Below are 22275 nucleotides of genomic sequence, written 5' to 3' on the forward strand. Positions count from 1 at the left end.
GAACATTCAAGATTGGAATTCAGATTGCAAAATTTCAATGCTTGGCTTCTTCTACAAGTGATGAAAGTTGGATGTGGCATCACAGGTTTGGTCATCTAAATTTTAGGAGTTTAAGTGAATTGAAAAGTAAGAAAATGGTTCATGGTCTTCCCCAAATTGAGATACCAAAACAATTATGTGTTGAGTGTTGTGTGTCAAAGCAACCAAGGAATTCTTTCAAGTCAAAAATTCCAATCAGATTCAAAAGAAAGCTTGAAGTGATCTATTCTGATGTGTGTGGTCCTTTTGAGGTGAAATCCCTAGGAGGTAACAATTACTTTGTGTCATTCATTGATGAATTTACTAGAAAAATGTGGATATATTTCATTAAACAGAAAAGTGAAGTGTTTAACACTTTTAAGAAGTTTAAGCTGTTGAGTGAAAAACAAAGTGATAAGGTAATCAAAGTGCTTAGAACAGATGGAGGTGGTGAGTATAACTCACATGAATTTCAAGTATTCTGTGATGAATAGGGGATAATTCATGAAGTGACATATCCCTATACACCTCAGCATAATGGTGTTGCTGAGAGAAGAAACAGAACCATTCTGAACATGGCCAGGAGCATGATGAAAGGGAAGGGAATGCCTCATTATTTCTGGGGAGAGGCAACTTCTACTGCTGTGTATATTCTGAACAGGTGTCCCACTAAGAGATTGCAGGGATACACACCTGAAGAAGCATGGTCAGAAAAAAATCCTAGTGTGAGTCATTTCAGAATATTTGGTTCACTGTGTTTTAGGCATGTGCCTGAGCAGAACAGAAAGAAACTTGATGACAAGGCTGAACCAATGATACTCATTGGATATCATCCAACTGGTGCTTACAAGCTGTATGATCCTAGAATGAGGAAGGTTGTGATTAGCAGAGATGTCTTGATAGATGAAACAAAGGGCTGGAATTGGGAAATAAATGATGTTGACAATGGTGAAAGAAAGGTGATTGTGAACCTTGAAGACAAACAAAGTGAAGAGGATGTACCATCAGGTGGAGAGCAACTCAGAAGGTCACAAAGAGAGAGACAAGTGCCACAAACACTTAGAGATTATGAATTGTATCCTGATACAACAATCACTGCAGAAGAGAATTTTGTGCACTTTGCTCTACTTACTGAATCAGAACCAATGAGTCATGATGAAGCCTCACAAAGTTCACATTGGAGAGCAGCTATGGAAGAAGAATTGAGATCAATTGAGAAGAATCAGACTTGGGAGTTAGTCCATTTGCCTCAAGGAAAAAGACCAATTGATGTGAAGTGGGTCTATAAGACTAAAGTAAAGCCTAATGGAGATGTGTTCAAGTATAAGGCAAGATTAGTAGCAAGGGGATTTCTGCAAAAACATGGCTTGGATTACAATGAGGTTTTCGCTCCCGTTGCAAGACTTGAAACTGTTAGGCTCATTGTGGCAGCTGCTTGCAACAAAAATTGGTCTCTATATCAACTGGATGTAAAGTCAGCATTTTTGAATTAGCCACTTGAATAAGAAGTCTACATAACTCAACCACCTGGTTATGTAGTTGCAGGACAAGAGGATAAAGTCTACAAGTTGAATAAGGCATTATATGGCCTCAAGCAGGCTCCTAGAGCCTGGAATATGAAAATTGATAGCTTTCTAGTACAGCAGAATTTCACCAAGTGCACTACTGAGCATGGAGTTTATGTCAGAAACACAGATTCTGGTGAGTTTTTGATAATATGTCTCTATGTAGATGATTTGCTAGTGACTGACAGTAGTAAAGAAGATATAAGAGCGTTCAAAGGAAGAATAATGGATGAATTTGAGATGTCTGATCTTGGTGAACTATCATACTTCCTGGATATTGAATTTGTTTCTACCAGTAAAGGGATTTTCATGCATCAAAAGAAGTATGCAGAAGACATCCTAAAGAGGTTCAATATGATGGATTGCAATTCTGTTATCACACCAACTGAAACTGGAATTAAGCTGCAAATAGATGGGGATGAGAAAGAAGTTGATCCTACCTTGTACAAGCAAATTGTAGACTCATTGAGGTACCTATGTAACACCAGACCTGATATTGCTTATTGTGTTGGGTTGATAAGCAGATTTATGGAGAAACCAAAGACACCTCACTTCTTGGCAGCAAAGAGGATTATGAGGTATGTGAAAGGAACATTGAATCTTGGCATTTTATATCCTTATAGTCAGAAGAATATAGAAGGAGAAGTGTTTGGTTATAGTGATTCAGATTGGTGTGGTGATAAGGATGATAGGAAAAGCACTACTGGTTATGTTTTCAAATTTGGAACATCACCAATCTCTTGGTGCTCAAAGAAGCAGAGTGTAGTTGCTTTGTCAACATGTGAAGCATAATATATTGCTGCTGCTATGGCAGCCTGTCAAGCTCTATGACTAGAAGCTTTAATGGAAGAGCTAAACTTGAGAAATTGCAGTCCTATAAGATTGTTGATGGATAACAAATCAGAAATTGATTTAGCTAAGCATCCTGTGGCACATGGCAGGAGTAAACATATTGAAACCAAGTTTCATTTCCTGCGTGATCAAGTGAGTAAGGAGAAGCTTGAATTGGAGTTTTGCAGGTCTGAAGATCAAGTTGCAGACATACTAACTAAGCCATTGAAGTCTATCAAGTTCAAGGAATTGAGAGACAAGTTAGGAGTGACTTCCTTGACTAATCTGAATTAAGGAGGAATGTTGATGTATGTTGTAATTCAGTTAGTTAGTAGTTAGGAGGAAGTTAGTTTGACAACTATGAAGGTTGTTGTAGCTATATGTGCAGTGTATAAATAGAGTAGTGATCATAAATAGAGTGCAGAAGTTTTAATTCAGAATTCTAAGTTCCCTGTATTTTTTCAATCAATTCTTTCATCTTCTCTTATTCTCTAACATAGAGTGAGTGAGTGCATAATGTGAGTGTGTGTGAAGAGCTTCTTTGTTCCAACAATGTTGTTATCTTGGATTTAGAAATTCTTCCACTAAAAAAAAATATTTTGTCGATCAAACTCAATCACACGCATGAAGTTAGTCTTTTATTTTCTTTGGCCTTAATTATCTTCTTAACATTTTTTGCCAATTCCTTTTATCTGATGCAATCATTGCTATGGCTTCCCTATCCCTTTTAAAAATATTAGTAATTATTAGTAATTATTGTTACAATTAGTTATATTATATGTTACTACTTAAAAATTATAATAATTAATTATATTATTTAAATATAATAATTAAATATATTATTAATTATTATTTTACTTGTATAATTAAAAAAATTTACAAAATAAAACAAATTGAAATGAAAAAAACATTTAGAATTCGGGTTTTGAATCTCAAATTCTAAACGATGCGCGCAAAAAATAAATAAAAAATAAGGTGTAAATTCGGACCTTCTAATCCCAAATTCACACTGTTAACATGGGAATAATTTTGTGAATAATTTGGAGAAGGGATAATTGGGAATATAAAAATAATATATATTTGGGTAAAAAAATCTCAGATTTCTCACACCACACCGCATCAAACCTTAGAACGTACACTATATTGAAACCTGTTGAATAGCAATTTCTACGAATGAAAGTGTAGTAAAAGGAAACTAATTGGCATATACATTGTAAATGGCTATGAGCCTATGATACTTGTCAATGCTTATGAACATTTTAAGATGAAAAGGCGTGACTTAAAAAAAAAAAACAAAGAACAGGGGTAAAACACCAGTCTTTGGTCCTTGCTCAACCAGGAAATTAAAACGAAAATTCTCCAGTGGCTTTTTCATAGCAAACAACATTTACCATAGTATATTTTTTAAGTTACGGAATCTTTACTATCTGTCATTCATTTTTATGCTACTAATAAATATAAGATGAGTATTTTGATTCATTATTGGCATAATATATGGTTCCGTTTCATCAAATTTAGCGTTGTTGTTCGTAAGTCGTACCTGTTTTTTTTATTGCTTAAGGTTCGAGCTGTCATCTTGGTCCTAGGCCTGCATAACGACTTCATGGAACCTTAGTTCACCTAATGAGGGGGTTCTGTAGGGTCTAAACCCTCAAAACCCCACTTAATATGGGACTAAGGTAAGAATTAGCTCAAAGTGATGCTATTTTAAAAATTCATTTTTTTTCAAATGTCCAAATATATATTTTTTTAAATTAGTAAGTTAAGGATTAATTTTAGTAATTTTGACTAGGGTTATTTTTAACCGATATTGATCAAGGCTTTTTTTGGGCGACCTTGATGGAGGCTTTTTTTACTTACCTCGGCTAAATTATTTTTTGTTGACCTTAGTCGGAGCATTTTTTTATCGACCTTCGTCAGTCAAGGCAATTTTTGGTTGACCTCGGATAGTGTTGTTTTTGGCTGATCTCGGCCAGGGTTATTTTTGGTCAACCTCAGCTAGGACCATTTTTTGCCGATCTTGGTTAGAGTTATTTTTTATCAACTTCGACTAGGGTTGTTTTGTGTCGACCTCGACCAAGGTTATTTTCTATTGACCTCAGGTAAGTCTATTTTTGGCCGACCTTGGTCAAAGTTGTATTCGGCATACCTCAATAGGGATTTTTTCGGCCGACCACGATCAGGGTTATTTTTTGTCGACCTTGACCAGGATTGTTTTTGGTCGACCTCGATGGGGCTCTCTTTGACAAATCGAACTAAGATTAATTTCAACCATCCTCGGCTAAAGTTATTCTAGGTCGACCTCGACAAAGGCTATTTTTGGCAAACCTCAACCAAGGTTAGTTTTGGCCGATCTCGTCCAAGGAGGTTTTTTTTGGTCGACCTCATCTTGGTTAATTTTGGCCAACCCTAGTTAGGTTATTTTTGGATGAACTTGGCCGGGAGTATTTTCAATCAACCTCAACTAGGGTTAATTTTTTCCAATCTTAGCCAAGGTTATTTTTGGTTGACCTAAGTTGAGGCTATTTTTGGCCAACCTCTTTTACGGTTAATTTTGTCCAACTTCAATTAGGGTTATTTTTGGCCCACCTTGTCCAGGGGTTTTCTTCGGTCAACCTTAGTCAAGGCTGTTTTTGGTCGACCTCGTCTACTATTAATTTCAACCAACTTTGGTTAGGGTTATTTTTGGTCGACCTTGATCGAGACTGATTTTAGTCTACCTCGATTAGGGTTAATTTTGGCTGATCTCAGTCAAGGTAATTTTTGGTTTACCACAGCTAGGCTATTTTCAGCCAACCTAGATCGAGACTATTTTTGGCCAACCTCGTCTACGATTAAGTTTTGTCAACTTTAGTTACAATTATTTTTAGGCGACCTTAGTCAAGGTTGTTTTCAATTGACCTTTGGCGGAACTATTTTTTGGCCAACCTAGCCTTGCGGGCTTTTAAGGCTTTTTAATTTTGGCCTTGCGAACCATTTAAACCTTGGCCCACGTGGACTAGGGTTGGGGGTTAGGCCAAGTCGGGCCATTTTGATGGCTTTACTTAAGGTTGATTACTTAATTTATAGGATAAAATAGTCAAATTCGTCCCTAAAAGTATGAGTTGTTGACAAATTGATCCCTAAAAGATGAAAAATTAAATTTAGTTTTTGAATCTGTAAAAAAATATGACAAATTAGTCCTGCAAACATGGTTATCAAACTCTCGAGTTAACTCACTAACTCTTACAAGTTTATGAGTCCACTTACCCTTTGCGAGTTAACTCGTGTGTAAACTCTCTTTTTAGTAGACTCTATAAACTCTAAGTAAACTCGATAGACTCTCGAGTTTACCACTGAGTCAACGACTCAACAAATTAAAAAAATTAGACCAAAATGTAAGTTATTTTGAGTTATTTTCTATTTGTTTAGTGTTCAACATACCTTCATTTAGTGAGTTGTTCCTGAATAAAAAAAAATCTCACATTTACTAACATCAAACACTTGTTCTCTAATAACATCAAATCCTCGATGAGAATAATCTACCACTACTATAACATCTACAAGTTATTATCTAGTAGTGATGCATTGTTATACTTGATTATTTAAGTATTGTGAAATTTATTTTTTATTATTTTGCTTTAATATTGTTAAAACATTTAATTGATATGTTATTTATAGATATCTTGTTATTATTTTTATATGAAATGGACTCTTACGAATCTACGAGTTGAGTTTACTAGTCGAGTCTATGGAACTCTCATGAGTTTACATAAACTCTCAAGTTTCATAATCTTGCATGCAAATAATTTAATGTCAAAATGGTCCCTAAACTTTGTAACTTAATGTTAAATTGATCTTCTAAAAATACAACTTATATAGTAAAATTGGTCTTTGACCATTACAACTTAATAACAAAATAGTCTCACAAATTTAATGACAAAACTAATTTGTTATATTTTTTATTTTTAATCATTTATAAACCAATTTATTATCACATCACACTTAGGTATTTATCTTAATTTATATTTGAATGGAGTAAATATTTGCAAGTGTGTAAGACGATTCAAATTCCTAACTGAAATTGTAATAGTTAATCAAATTTGTCATTAATCCAATAATTCCAAAAGAAACAACAATATACGAACGGAAATTCTATACGATGCTAAAAGTGACACTGAAAGCATGAAATACTGGAGTTTTGCCGATTACACGTAAACAAACAACGAGCATCAAAATAACAATTTCACTTTGCTGGTCCTTCAAAACAGAACAGAAAGTTCATAACACGAAAAGAAGAATAAATAATCAAATTCATTTTTAGAAATGTGAGACACTCATAATTTTGATCCCTAAAAGATAATGGTGGAGTTTCAACTAAAATTTTGGGAGAACCAAAATAAAATTGACTAAAATGAAATTTTGGTTATTTATCTACATTTTAGATTTTAATTTAGTCCATTTAAAAAGTTTGTTTTTGGTCTCTTGAAATTTTTTGATACACCAAATTTATCCTGAGTAAGTTTTGGCACAATATTGATCAACCTGGTGAAATGTGAGAAAATGTGAGAAATTTCATGTCAACACCGGAAGTGCCAAAAACTGACAATACCAAAAACTGACAATAATTAATTAGATGTTAAAAGGTATACAAGTAAAAACTTTTTAACCTCGAAAAAACCAAATTGAAACCTAAATTGTAGCTAAGGGACAAAAAAATTTATTTTAACCAATAAAATTTAATACATAAAGTTAATATTGGTGAATATTACTAAATTTGAAAGTAGTTTTCAAGATCACATTCTAAATATTTTTTAAATTTATCATCATATGCAGCTATAGGAACATAGAAAATTGATTCTTATTTCCTTTCAATCCTGCAAAGATTATTTCTGGGTTCAAGTGATGTAAAAGATAATTTTGTTCATCTTTCTCACATATTTTTTCTCTTAAAAAAGTCATTTCTTTTACTCTTAAATAATTGTTTTTTTAATATAAATTTATCAATTACGTAGAAAAGGAAAAAAGATCATTTACATAATTATCATAAATTAAAATAAATAAAATAAATAAATATCTAATTGGACATATATGTAAACTCTTTTAACAAAAGATAAAAATCAGTACATAAATATATATTTTTTATCGAAAAAAAGCTTTTATTAGGATAGAGGATGAGTATAAACTGTAATAAAAAACAAAGCCAGTCCTCTATCTCAAAAACCAACCATACGAAAACATAAATATATGTAATGAACGTGTATATTATTGCTTTTTACCTCTTCCAGGGACAACCAATAACATTTTAAGTAGTTTTACCACATATTATAGTTGTAACACCCTCTATCCCAATATATATATAAATAAATAAAACATATAAAAATACTAATAAACAAATTCACGTGGATAAAATGTTCACATTTATTTCACTATTACTAAATTAAACTTATTAAAAACATATCCGGTTCAGAATAAGGCCGTCAAAGTTTACAAAAGAAATTTTGTTAAATTAGAGGGGTAAAATAAAATAAAATAACATCATGCAATTAAAATAAAAACTCATCCCCAATGTCACATCCCACCAGAGCATTGTATCTCAACATCCTCTGACATGAGGTTTTTTAAAGTCATCCACCTAGTCAACTGCTCTCATGAACACAAGGTTCGAGATTATCACAGGATCCAAATACAAATAATACACAGGGAGTGAGTTATCACATTTCTAAGAAAAATACAAATAAACAAAGACGTAATCAAAATAAACAAAGACGTAATCAACTTAATCCAATCCATGTCACTTCATTACTTTATTATTTAAAAATCATTTTTCAATCACCAATCACGTTACGCATGAATCATACACTCAGGTCAAGATGAAATAACACCCATCAATTTCATAATAAACAATTAGCAAGTGTTATGCAATAATTATACTAAGACTTAAGCCTATATGTAATGTGGTACCATGTCACTGAAAAATCACACTTGGATGCTTAGGAGTACATAACAAGATACACCACACAATGAATATGTCAGGTCACTCTCACTAAGTAAAATCATAATGTGACCAGTCAGAGTCACTCTGTTTTGTGAGAATGCTCCAATAATATGTGATCAACATAGGCTTAAAAGAGTACTCAAACCGAGTGTCTTTACGCTTAAGGCCTAGACTCCAAAGAATCCGTTAGGGTCTCACCTTCTTGATTCAAGTCCAACCCTTAAAACAATTTTTGCACGCAAACACTGCTCATGAATTATACAATATCCACGACCTCACACTCGTGTTTCAAACACGTTTAACACATTGCGCTACAATTTGACACTTTTGATTCCTCACTAGGAATCCTGCACTTTCTCTTTAACACTGCGCATAAATATTTTTCTCAAGGTAAACACCATTCGGGTTATTGTATAATTCACAGCTCACAATACAAGTGTTATCACATCAAGTTTTAACCACACACTTATTCACAACCAAATTCCATGTACACAATTTGACATCTCATAACTTCACAATCCACCATTACATGTTTACACGTATCTCAAAATTTAACACATGTTCAACATTGCATTTGTGCTCAATCTCAACAACAATATTATATTCTTATTATAATAATTTATCGCGTCTCATAACTCATGCACATCATACAGTAATAATATTTACATGACACAATATATATATATATATATATACTAAATCAAGCTACAATATTTTCAATCAAAAAGGGTTTCTACAACAATTAAATGAAAATTACATCCAAAGAAATACTACTAGGCATCAACTTTACAACTTTCTTTAATTTATTATTGCAATATATATATATATATATATATATATATATATATATATAATATACACATATAACATGTTGATCATCATCGTGAGAAAATACAAAACAAAGACACTAATTTGTATAAAATAAACAATTAAAGAAAATATTATTTAGAGTACAATTCATGTTAATTAACAAAAACATTTAATTGTTAGGGTTCATACTCAACACAAAAAGACATCAATTTCACAACAATTTCTCATTGGTACATCAATTGGTTTGTCAAACATGTATGATTCACAGTTATAATTGTAAAGATAGAATCAAAATTTGTAGAAACACCCCAAAAACTCATTCCAATTGATACTCTAAAGATCCCTCCTACACATTTCTCACTACTCCCTAATTGTGAATAACTCATCTCTTACCTCTAAATGGATTCACGTGTGTAGTCCGAAAGTGATAGCAGCTTCTCTAGCAGTTCCCTAAGATTCCTCTCAATCTTTTCCTCTGTTTGCTTTGTTAGAGTTTCCAAGTGCCAGAGAGAAGGAGAAAAAATTGTAGCCTCCATTTTACTATCAATGTGCGAGACTAATTTCTCTGCAAAAACATTATTTAGCAAATCCCAACGGTGAGAATGTGTGAAAATGGGTTCCAAAGATGGTGTCCAAATTTCACGACGATCCAACAATTGAAGAGTTTGGGATCGTAGTTTTACTGAGTTAGGGTTTGGGTCTCTACGGAAAAAGAGAAAGTTACGATGTAAAGGGCATTTCTCTCACCTTAGACATTGTTTCACAAATTCCAACGGTGGGAATGTTAGAAAATGAGTTCCAAACACGTCCAACGATTAACGAGTCTGGAATCGTCATTTTACTGAGACAAGTTTGAGTGTATGCCGAAAAAAGAGAGAATTTTGGGAGAGGAAGAAGGAAAAATATTGATATATGTATACTATTGTAACACTCAATTTTTCGTAAAATAAATTAAAAATGATTTTATTTCTTTAAAAATAAATAGTTTTAGAAAAATGATGAGGTTTTTATAATTAAATAAATAAGAAAAAATAAATTTATTAATTAAAATAATTGTTTGAAGGAAAATAAAAAAATTATTTATTAATTTAATAGAAAATAAAATAAAGTTCTTATTTATAAAATAATAAAATAGAGTAAATGATAGGCTGAGAATATTCTCGTTATAAATAGAGGCACGTTAGGTCAAATTGATTCTTTAACATTACTAATTTAATGACAAAATGATTTCATAAATTTAACATATGACTAATTTATTGTACTTTTTGTATGTTTATAAAATAAATTTAATTTTTTATCCTTTTAGGGATAAATTTATCACTTCATCATATTTGTAGAAATTAATTTTACTATTTATCCTAAGAAGAAAGATTACCAAAATAGCATTATATATATATGTGACACTGGTGATGAAATTGACAACACGATCTTCCACCAAGGTATTATTGCAAAACAAATGAAGAAGTCGGGATGTGAGAATAGAGAAAAGGGGTGTGGCATATGATGATTTTATTGAGTATCATGATTCACTTTAAAATTGATTGATAATGTATAATTTTTAGAAACCATTTTGCTACTTTATTAACTGAAGGGATTCGTCAAATCAAGGTGCTGACTCAAAGAGATTGGGTTGTGGAGTTTACTTCTATTTCCCATAAAGGGAATATGCATGGTTGCTAGACTAACAGAGAAATCAATAAAAGGAATAAAGAGGAAAAGATTCGTATATATTTCTGTGTATTGACAGAACGATGATTACAACTTATATAGGAAAATGAATACAAAGAATGACCTAGAGGATAGGAAGGAATAACAAAAAATGAGAAAGCATATTCATGTACTATTGTACTATTTACAGCTCATATATCCTAAGGTAAAACAGAAAAGAAATAGGTGCTGCATTATGTGATAAATACTGTATTATGTTGTGATTAGTTTATGATTATGGTCTTCTTCTTTTAGCCCCCCACAAGCTGGAGGTAGGTAGATATCAGCTAGCTGCAGCTTGGATAGATTCACGGTGAAGAGGCGAGGTGAGAGGGCTTTAGTGAAAATGTCAGCCAATTGATTTGAAGAGGAAACAAGAAGCAGCCGCATAAGACCAATCTGGGATTTCTCTCTAACTAGATGACAATCAATATCCAAGTGCTTCGTCCATTCATGAAAAACAGGGTTGGCAGCTATGTGAAGAGCGCTTTGGTTGTCACAGTAGAGGGTAGGTTGAGGTGAGCGAGGAACTTGCAAATCTCTAAGAAGAAAAGTGAGCCACTGCAGTTCACAGGTTGCAGAAGCTAGAGCGCGATATTCAGCTTCGGAAGAGGAACGTGAGACTGTGTTCTATTTCTTTGTCTTCCATGAAACCAGTGAATTACCAATAAAAAAGCAGTAGCCAGTGATGGATCGCCTAGAATCTACACAGGTTGCCCAATCGGCATAACTAAAACCACAAATTTGGGTATTACAATTTCAGGGAAAGAGCAAGCCTTTGTCGGGACAGCTTTTAAGGTAGCGAAGAACTTTGATAGCTGTATGGTGATGAGCTTTAGTGGGTTTGGACATAAACTGGCTCAATTGTTGCGTAGCAAAGGCTATGTCAGGCCTAGTGATAGTAAGGTAAATCAAGTGACCAACTAGTCTTCTATATGGCAGTAGATCAGGAAGGAGACCAGAGGAATCAACATGGAGTCGAAGAGTGCTATCCATAGGTGTAGAAGAGGGCTTGCAACCAAGCATCCTAGAATCCTTGAGAAGGTCAAGACAATATTTTCTTTGACATAGTGAAATCCCTTGGCTTGAATGGGCCACTTCGATGCCCAAAAAAATACTTCAATGTGCCGAGATCCTTAATGTGAAAATTAGAATGCAAAATCTTCTTGATGTTGGTGATTTCACAAGGAGAATTACCAGTTAAAGCAATGTCATCAACATATATAATGAGGGCAGTGAATTCATAATGATGATTCTTAATGAAAAGGCTATGATCAGCATGGCCATGTCGATATCCATAAGTCAAGAGAAGGGAGGATAATTTCTCATACCATTTTCGGCTTGCCTGTTTCAAGCCATATAGGGATTTCTGAAGTTTGCAGCTCTGAGAGGGGCTACCAGGTAATCCAGGCGGTATCATCATGTAAACGTCTTCAAACAGATATCCATGTAGAAATGTGTTACTCACATCTAATTGTTGAATGGTCCAGTGATTAATTGAAGCTAGAGCAAGCACCACACGAATGGTGGACATTTTGACCACAGGAGAAAAGGTTTCGAAGTAATCCACACCTTCAATTTGTGAAAACCCCTTTGCAACGAGACAGGCTTTGTGTCGTTCGATGCTGCCATCAAGAAATCTCTTGATTTTGTAGACCCATTTGCAGCCAATGGGACGAACACGAGGAGGGGTTTGAACAATATCCTAAGTCCGGTTCATCATCAAGGCCTCAATTTCACGACTCATGGCTTCCCTCCAACATTGATGTTGAACGACTTCTTGAAAGCTGGTGGGCTCAGACTCAGAGGACAGAGACATGATGTATCGATGATGAGAGTGAGATATCCTATCATATGTGATGGAGGATTGAATGGGATAAGAGCACGTTGAAGTTGATTGAACGGATTTGAGAGATGGTAGATCACACTTGTAATCGGAGAGATAAGAGGGTGGTTGGCTTGGTCGATTTGAACGACGAAGTGGAAGAGGGTTCTCAGGTGGTGGCGAATTCGGTGATGGAGTAGGCAAAAACGAGGGAGAGGAGTAATAGGATCTTGGTGTTTCTGGATGCATGAGTAGCGGTGAAAGAATGTTTGGAGAAGGAGGAAGAGGGTTTGGTTCATTGGAGATGGTGGATCTGTCTAGTTGAGTGAGAGTGGTGAGGTTAGGAAATGTGTCTTGGGCTATGAATGGTGCAGGTAGGGTATCTATTTGTGGGCTTATAGTTATATTGTGTGGGCTGTCTTTGAGAAAAGGAAATTGCATTTCATGAAATAGAACATTTCTGGAAATAAAAATTTCTTTGTTGCTTGTATCAAGAACAACATACCCTTTTGTTCCATTTTCGTAACCCAAAAAGGATCCCTTTCGAGATCTAGCATCAAATTTGTGTTGTGGAGTGTGTTTTGAAACAAAACATAAACAACCAAAAACCTTGAGCATAGAAAAATCAGGTTTTTGTTTATACAAAAGCTCAAAAGTGGTATTGTTTAGAATGACAAGAGAAGGAACACGATTAATTAAGAAGACAGCATATTTAACAGCATAAGACTAGAGATTACCAGGAATTTTGGATTGAAACATGAGGGCCCGAGCAACATTAAGAATGTGTTGATGTTTGCGTTCAACTCTCCTATTTTGTTGTGGTGTGTAAACACAACTTGTTTGATGAAGTATGCCCTTTGAAGAAAAAAAATTCTTAGCAAAAATTTCGGTCCATTATCAGAGCTTATACACTTGATGGTTGTTTCAAATTGGTTTTCAACCAAAGCAACAAAATTTTCTATATGTGTTTTAACTTCTGCTTTTGTTTTCAACAAAACCACCCAAGTGTAACGACTATAGTCATCAAGGGTAGTTAAAAAATATTTGTGATCATGAATAGAGTGCTTGGAAAAAGGACCCCAAATGTCCATATGAATTAATTCAAAAATTTTAAAACTACGTTTAGTACTAAGAGAATAGGGTAACTTTCTTTGTTTTGCTAAATGGCAAACATCACAAATTTCATTGAAATTGCTAGAAATGAAAGGGTATTCTTGATGTAAAATGTTAAGATGATTTCCAGATAAATGTCCTAATCTAAAATGCCAAAGAGTAGAGTCATTGGTATGGTTTATGTTTGCATTGTTGATGATGGAAGGTGAGTGTGAGGGTGATCCTCTGTCTTTGATTTCCAAGTGATACAACCCTTTCTTTAATTTAGCCGAACCAATCATCTTCAACGTGTTCATTTCCTGTATTTTACAAGACATATTGGAGAAGATTATGGAGTAGTTAAGATTGGAAAGTAATTTAGAGATGGACAGAAGATTAAAAGAAAAACCAGGAACATACAAGACATCATGAATGGCAAAACTTGATGAAAAATAAATTGTTCCAGTAATGTGGGCTTCAACAAATTGTCCATTGGGTTGATTAATTTTTATTGGTTTTATTTTAGAATAAGTGTGAAAGTAATGCAAGCAACAAGTGATATGGTTCGTGGCCCCTGAATCTATAATCCAGGGTGTGTTATTTGTGCTAGGTGTGTGGGTGGTGTTGATAGAAAAAATAAATGAGGTACCACACAGATCAGAAACAGATTTTGGGCTGGAGTGACTAAGGTTTGCTCTAATGGGTATGTCATTTGTATTTGCACCACCAACTTGAGTCTTTTGGAGTAGAGCCATCAGTTGTTGGAATTGGGCCTGTGTGATGTTGGGACCGGGTATTGTAGCTAACCTATCCTTATGTTCTTCTCCATGTAGGGTTCGATTTCCTTCTCTTATAGTGTTGTTGACAGCGGCACCACCAGTGGCGCCACCTCTGAAAGTTCCAGTCTTGTTGGGAAGGCGAGGTCGGCCCGAGTATTTTGGGTGGCCAAGTGGATATCCAAATCTGGCGTAACATATATCCATGGTGTGACCGTATCGCGTATAATGTTGGCATTTAGGAATGGTGTTTCCTTGTTTCTGATAGCAGACATCGCTGGTGTGGCCAAGGCGACCACAATGATCACATTTGTGGTTGGAAGAGTTCAATTTGCCTCCCCCTGACTGTGGAATGTCACGACTTCTACTAGAGACGACGTTGGCAAACGGGTTAACATCGAGCGACGGTGAGATATTGGTGGAATGTTGTCGTTCATGCTGAATAATCATGGAGAAAACCTTGTTGGCAGAAGGTAGGGGATCAAGAAGCAGAATCTATGATCGGACCATGGCTAAGCGCTCATCGAGTCCTTTGAGAAACCAGATAATGAAATCCTGATGATGAAAATCTTTGGCTGAGCAAGTGCAAGGAGTCAAAGGACGGAAATTTTCTAATTCCTTCCACAAAGATTTAAGAGTAGTGTAGTAGTCGGTGACAGAAGTAGAACCTTGCTTGAGAGAGTAAATCTCTTCTTGTAACTCAGCAACACGCAACAAATCGCCTTGAGAGAACTTTTCGCGAAGATCAGTCCAAATGGCAGCAGCATTTTCGAAGAAAATGATGCTCTAGGCGATAGAGGGAGAAACAGAGTGAATCAACCAAGACATAATAAGCGTATTGCAACGCTCCCAATGAGTAAATAGAGGGTCAATTCTAGCCGGCCCATTTTGTTTTTGGATATCAAGGCCATCCGAATGGATCTACACCATGATTGGTAGTTGTTCCCTGTAAGTGGTGGGGTAACAATAACAGAGGTAGGGCTTTCACTGGGATGGATGTGAAATGGGCTAGAAGGTTGCTAGCTGGGGTCGATAAAAGGAGGAGGGGGGGTAGGAGTCTCCTCATGATCAAAATCAGAGTTGATAGACATGGAACCTTAAAAGGCTCTTGATACCATAACAGAGAAATCAACAAAAGGAATAAAGAGGAAAACATTCGTATATATTTTTGTGTATTGACAGAACGATGATTACAACTTATATAGGAAAAGGAATACAAAGAATGACCTAGAGGATAGGAAGGAATAACAGAAAATGAGAAAGCATATTCCTGTACTATTGTACTATTTACAGCTATATATCCTAAGGTAAAATAGAAAAGAAATAAATGTTGCATTATGTGATAAATACTGTATTATGTTGTGATTAGGTTAGGATTATGGTCTTCTTCTTTTAAGTTGGCTAGGTGGGGAATAAAGGATAGTGTCGAGTTTTGTGTTTGAAGTCTTCCTTCAGATTTTGTTTATGAAGTTCTCTGGCATGACTCTTTACTCTAGGCATTGTGTAGTGTGTTTTGTTTTCATTTCATATTTGTGCCAAAAAGAGAAAAGGCACATGATGTATCTGGTGTGCATACCCTCAAAGAAGATTGCACATAATTTTCTTTTTGGATATACAATTAATTTACGTATAACAACTAGCATTGATACATCAAAATAAATAAATAAATAAACAAACAAATAATTGACTTATAACTACCTTAACTAAAATTTAGACATCTGTTTCAAATGAAGTTACCTTCTCTTTCTGACTTTATTCCTTGACCTTTGCATATTTAGAAACTAGCTCGAGTTATTATTTATTATATTATACCATAAAACAACATTTTAAAAGAATCGTTCAACCCGCTCCAGTTCCCAATTTGCATCAGTTTTTGCTGGTTTTGCCGGTTCTTCACCTGCTTGATAACTAAACGATTTTAAGGAGCTTCCTGACCAGACTGGCAATCAATTCACAATTAAATCGACCAGTTTGGTCCAATTTTAAAAACCTTGGTTAGAAAGTATGTTCATGTGTAGAACAAGATTCACATATAAGAGAAGAATAAGAATTATTAATTTCTTCTCAAAATCCATCCTAGACTTTGATAGGAAGAAACTTTTGTTTCTGAAAAAATAATCCCTTTATATTTAGACCTCTTAAAATAGGCCACTTTATTTAATATATCACCTAAAATCCAAAAATACTCAAATTGATTCTTAAAAGTGTGAAGCATTGTCACTTTAATCTTGAAAGTAATAAAATTCAAAAAGTTTCTAAAAATATAATCTGTTGCTCACTTTAGTCTAACATTCAAAGTTAAGTAGCTTTAAGTGATAATATTAATATACTTTTGAGGTACTAAAGTAATAATAAATTGTTAAATTTAAGGACTAAAATAATAACCTAAAGATTTATTTTGAATTTTTTTATTATCAAGGACTAATAAAATCATGTTTTAGTTAGCTATCCCTATTAAAAACTAAAATGTTTCTCATTGGATATGTCGTATATAATTTGGAACTCAACTATTGTTGAATTCATTGCAGTAGTACACCATATTTAGTTTTGAAGAGCTCATACACCCACATATATAGAAACTTGAAGCAAATGAAAAATACACTTTGCAGAGTACTCTTTAACCAATTCAATCAGATGCTTTTAGATATATGGGAGATGTGAAACCCTGGGATAATGCCTCCAAAGGGTGGTTTTCATCATCCTTTCTCGGCCTTCGATCGAGGAAGGCTGGCCTCATTGGTGTTGTAACCATTTCAATTTTGAATGTCAACAATGCCACGATCTCTGACATGGGAGGTCTCAAATGTGCATGAGGCTGAAGACATAAGAAAGCAACATGGTTTGCTTGCATAACATCCTTTTCTACGAATCCATGTTCTCGCAGCTTTGGATCTACAATGTCCAATATCCTTGCATTCTCGTACAGTTTCCATGCCTATATCATGAAGATTAATTTACACATTTCACAAAATATGTTACGGAAAAAGTATGTCTAATAATAAGAGAAATATTAGCAACACTCTTTCTGAGACTCTCTTTCTAACATTCTTTCTGTAATTAGCTAAAATTGATCGAAAATATCATTAATTTTGTTTGGTTTGTCTTCTCATTTAATTATTCACTCTCCTGATTTAGAAGTAGGATCCTCCAAAATTGACGATTTTCAATAAATTTGAATTGATCACAGAGAAAGTGTTAAAAAGAGTGTTGTAGGAAAAGTATCCTTAGCATTCCTCTGGTAATAATGAGAATTCTAGCAATACAGTATCTAACAATATTTTTTCAACACACTCTTTTCTAGTAGGCGAAATTCATGTAGGTCCTAATAAAGTGTATTGTTAGTACTACTCTAATAATAATAGAGGTTTGTGTTGTGTGGAAAGTAGGGAACTTACATATTCTGGGAGGTACTGCATTTCTGATGGCAAAGTATGCTCTGTGTTTTTCCTGCAACAAATTATTTCAAGCACAAGAACTCCAAAACTATAGATATCTGCCTTTTCTGACAATTCTCCTCTAATAGCATATTCAGGAGCTGTATAACCTCTGGCCAGAAAGAAAATAAACAAATGAAACATCATCAACGGAAACCTCTTAACCGTGGATAGTTAAGCTGTTATTAAATTGAATTCATGGATGTCTAATTTGTGCCTTAAAATGATTCACATTTCAATAAAAAAAGTGACAGCAGAACTTACAATGTTAAGAAGGTCTAATCAAACATCCTGTTTTCTTTCACTGATGATTTTATACATAAAGCATAATAAAATTGAGATTAAGCTCTTGAGATGATTATGCAGCTGTCAAAAATAGTGACTTTAATGATATGCAGCTAAATATGATGACGTTGAAATCTGTGCAAACATTAAAACTTCTTGGGATGACCACATTGCTCTGAACCTTATGATCAACATAATGCAATGGCTAGTATATATATCAATATCAATTTTCATTCAGACAATACTAAGCAATATCTTTCTGTAATTAAGGATGTCATTTTAATTTGTTTCTACAATAAAGGACATACAAAGTTCCAGCGAACTGCGTGCTAAGATAAGCTTGGTCTTCAGGGAAAAATCTTGCTAGCCCAAAGTCTCCAATCCTTGGGTGAAACTTATCATCAAGAAGAATGTTGCTGGCTTTGATGTCTCGATGAACAATTCTTTGGTGTGAATCCTCATGAAGGTATTGTAGTCCTCGCGCTACTCCCAGAATAATTTGGAACCTAGTGCTCCAATTCAGAAATTGATCACTGTTTCCTGCATTAAAGGAACAGTCAAAGAAGGAACTCTTCTATCAAACCAATCCTAAGCTCCTTCAAACATTCACAAATCAATGGACTGGGTATACACTAGGTGCATATTCAGCTATATGAGGAAAATAATTCTGCAATAACTTGAATGATCTTAGACTAACATAAATGAAAGTGATAGTTGATAATCATTGATCAAACAAATGTTTCCCCAAGTAAAATGTTGATTAAAACTCATAAATTAATCTGAGATTGAGCCTTCTTGATACATTTTGATTAAGTTCTCAATGTTTCTTTTATACTTTAAGTTTGAGTATGTTCTTATATGTTACATAGTCATTAGTGCATTACTATTTATTTGGTAACATTTGTCTTTGAATGAACTTTATTACTTTATTAGGACTTTCATATTCTGTATTACTCGAGTGACATCGATTCACTTTCCAAATTCTCACATCAATAGTAGATAATTAAAAGGGACAAAGAGATTACAAAAAAGGGATACCATGTATGAAGAGGTCCAAACTTCTGTTCTTCATGTATTCATAGACAAGTAACCTTTGAGGCCCATCTACGCAGCATCCGAGAAGGCGAACCAGATTTTTGTGTTGGATACTAGTGATTGTTCTCACCTCTACCAGAAATTCTTTTTCTCCCTGTTGGGATTTGTTGAGAGCCAATTTTTTGACAGCAACTAGCCTTCCATCTACCAACTTTCCCTATCAAAAGACAACTAAAGTTTAGCAATGTTACTCTACAATAGGAGAAAATGAATATATATGAACCTCAACATTCGTAGATGGGTTGTTTAACACCCTTGTAAATGATGTTAATCAGTTCACTTGAAGCACTCAACCTTCTTGTCTTACCGTACCTGTTTCCTTAGTTAATTTGCTGATTATGTATATTAACAAAGTAGCTGTAAAACTACAGGTTGGCCATTTTTGCTGGCATCTAAAACCCTGTCATATAGAAAAGACCTTATAATTTGTAATACAGGTTGTAAAAATGTTCCTTAGAATTTGGATAAAGCTATTGATATTGTTTTTTTAAAAAAAATCAAATGATAGAGAGAAGACACAGACAGGAGTTTTTAGCCCATATTACAGGATCTAGTTCTCAACGTATTAATAAATGAAATTTTCCATCATACCAAGTTTGTTAGTTATAGTAGTATATAATATTTATACCTGGTAAACAGGTCCAAATCCACCACTTCCAAGAAGATTATCAGGATGGAAATTCTCGGTTGCTTTCTTCAATGTCTGGTAGTCAAAGCAGCTAATAGTCCGAAGGTTCCCACTAAAGAACTCCTTGGACCCTTTGTACATATAGAAATTAACATCATTATTGAGTTCCAATGATGATACACTATATTAATTATAAGGTCATGCAATGCTTTCTTTCAGTTACCTGACTGTTGATTAGATGAAAATATCATCTTCATCACCTCTGCCGATTCATTATGTTTCCCAAACTCTAATTAATCACAAACAGAAATACACAATATAAGCACATATATCCTTTAAATAAAGCAAATCATTATTAGTGTTGTGGTTTTACTTATGATGCTTTTCTCTTTTCTCTTTTCTCTTTTCTCTTTTCTCATTTCTCAATTTCTCAAACTACCTTGATGCTCTTTACTTGCAACTGTCATCGTCTGTGCTGGCCGTTTAATTCGCTTCCAAACTACATACAAAAAAATCAACACTATGGCGAGCACAACTAGTCCTCCGAGGATGTAAAACAATGATGATCCGGATTTATGCTGTGGTGCATGTGACTCATTAGAGGGTGAAGTAGCCTCTGCTGCAATCAATCACAAATTTTATCAAAGATCATATGATTGATGATTCATATTCAAGGCTTGGTAAAATTAAAGAATATATATCTAACTATGTGAAAGAGGATTAGGAAGAGTTTGACTTGGGTGAACTCAACATGAATTGTCTCTCTTGATTCTTGTGTGAAATCTTAGGTTCTTATCAAAGAATTTTTTGTGGTGAAATTATTTTCAACTTATCAATCTTTCAAGATTGTGACGTTGTCCTTTCTATCTCCTCTTCTACTTCTCTACTTCTGTTTTTTTCTTTTTTATTTAAACCAATTTAAGAGAGTAGCAAATAAATTATCCACAAATTAGAGTGTCATCACTATCTGAGAGATTCTATCAATCACAAGTTATAATGTTTGTTTGTTCAAATTTATAAAGTGGTTCATGACCCTTTTACAATTATATCATATGTAGCTCATATAATAAGCTGCCATTAGATATAAATCTTTGGTTAAGCTCTTTACCGTGTTATGTGACTGCATGTCGTTTGCAAATTGAATCAATTAAATTCTACTAAATAATCCTGAAGCATTCTAGCTTTGATGATAAAAATAAATTATGCTCATGTATAATATGATGCATGAATTTGCAATTTGCTGCAACAAAAACAAATTTGATCCATTAGTAGTGTGTGATAATATCACAGTGACATTAATGGTGCAGAAACAAATTGAGAAAGTGAAACCTTGGAGTACTCGGAGAGGCATTCTTGGGGAGGAAAGCAAACTTTGTGATTCAATTTGAGCCTCACAATCAATGCAGTAGACATAGGCCAAAGATATGAACGAGCAAGTTCAACAATACCTGGCAGCAACAATAACAACCAATTTCTGATATTATTTTTTTCTTTCTTTGTGCTTTTCTATTTCTTTATTTGTACTTTTGGTTAGAAAAAAAAAGAAAGAGCTTGACACTTGCAAATGTCAAGAGACAGAGGGAGAAGTATTCGAAGGTTGTCCCTTGGAATTGATCGAAACAAGGTGAAGGTTATGCTGTTCGGCCAGAAACATCCAAGTAGTGATTAATTACAGGAATTTTAGCATTTAGGACTCTTAACACATTGTTTTAATATATCTTTTATTAGTTGTTGAAATTTGTTTCTTTTGGTGCAATTAACACTTTTTTTGTGTGTGTACTTACATTTGCTGAAATTTGTTAAAACTCTGAATGAATCTTGTTAAATGGAGAATGAAACTGACAAATTACTAGCTTGCAAATTAATTATTGTGATTGAGATTATTAAGTAGTTCGGGACTATTATATTTCTTCTTCTAAAAAATGGATTATTAGATTACTATATACTACAATATAGAAAAAATACATGTCACATATAAATTAATTGGAACTAGACATGTGCTGATTGAAGACTACCTAATAATCTTTTCAGATAAAAAATACATACCACGAAATCTCGTATTATTTTTAGATAAAAAATATGCATCAAAAGAAAACGGGAAAAACTTTGAGATCTAGCCCATTATCGATTGAAGCCCAACAACTTTTTAATATTCCCTCTTTTGTGGGAAATCACTTCCTGCACCCTAATTTTTACTACCTGCACCCTCTAAATTTTAAAAATCCCCAACTT

The 22275-nt window shown here is 34.0% G+C and overlaps 2 protein-coding genes across 3 annotated transcripts; one reads left to right on the forward strand and one right to left on the reverse strand.

Moving 5' to 3' along the window:
• Positions 1-1634: 1634 nt before the first annotated feature.
• Positions 1635-2375, forward strand: LOC114385862 (uncharacterized mitochondrial protein AtMg00810-like). Its single transcript, XM_028345917.1, has one exon. The coding sequence runs from the start codon at positions 1635-1637 to the stop codon at positions 2373-2375; it is 741 nt and encodes a 246-aa protein (XP_028201718.1).
• Positions 2376-17070: 14695 nt separating this feature from the next.
• Positions 17071-21553, reverse strand: LOC114387706 (probable LRR receptor-like serine/threonine-protein kinase At1g56140). Of its 2 annotated transcripts, none has more exons than XM_028347909.1 (8): positions 21373-21553; positions 20483-20659; positions 20267-20332; positions 20044-20174; positions 19359-19572; positions 18629-18860; positions 17997-18147; positions 17071-17536 (listed from the first exon to the last, which is right to left on the reverse strand). In XM_028347909.1, exons 1-8 carry the CDS (start codon positions 21392-21394, stop codon positions 17228-17230), a joined length of 1302 nt encoding a protein of 433 aa, XP_028203710.1. In that variant the 5' UTR covers positions 21395-21553; the 3' UTR covers positions 17071-17227. The 2 variants fall into 2 exon arrangements, with proteins under 2 accessions (XP_028203710.1, XP_028203709.1); XM_028347908.1 differs by having other exon boundaries at positions 20483-20662.
• Between the last annotated feature and the right edge of the window lie 722 nt (positions 21554-22275).

This window comes from Glycine soja, chromosome 15 (assembly GCF_004193775.1).
Source record: "Glycine soja cultivar W05 chromosome 15, ASM419377v2, whole genome shotgun sequence".
NCBI lineage: Eukaryota > Viridiplantae > Streptophyta > Magnoliopsida > Fabales > Fabaceae > Glycine > Glycine soja.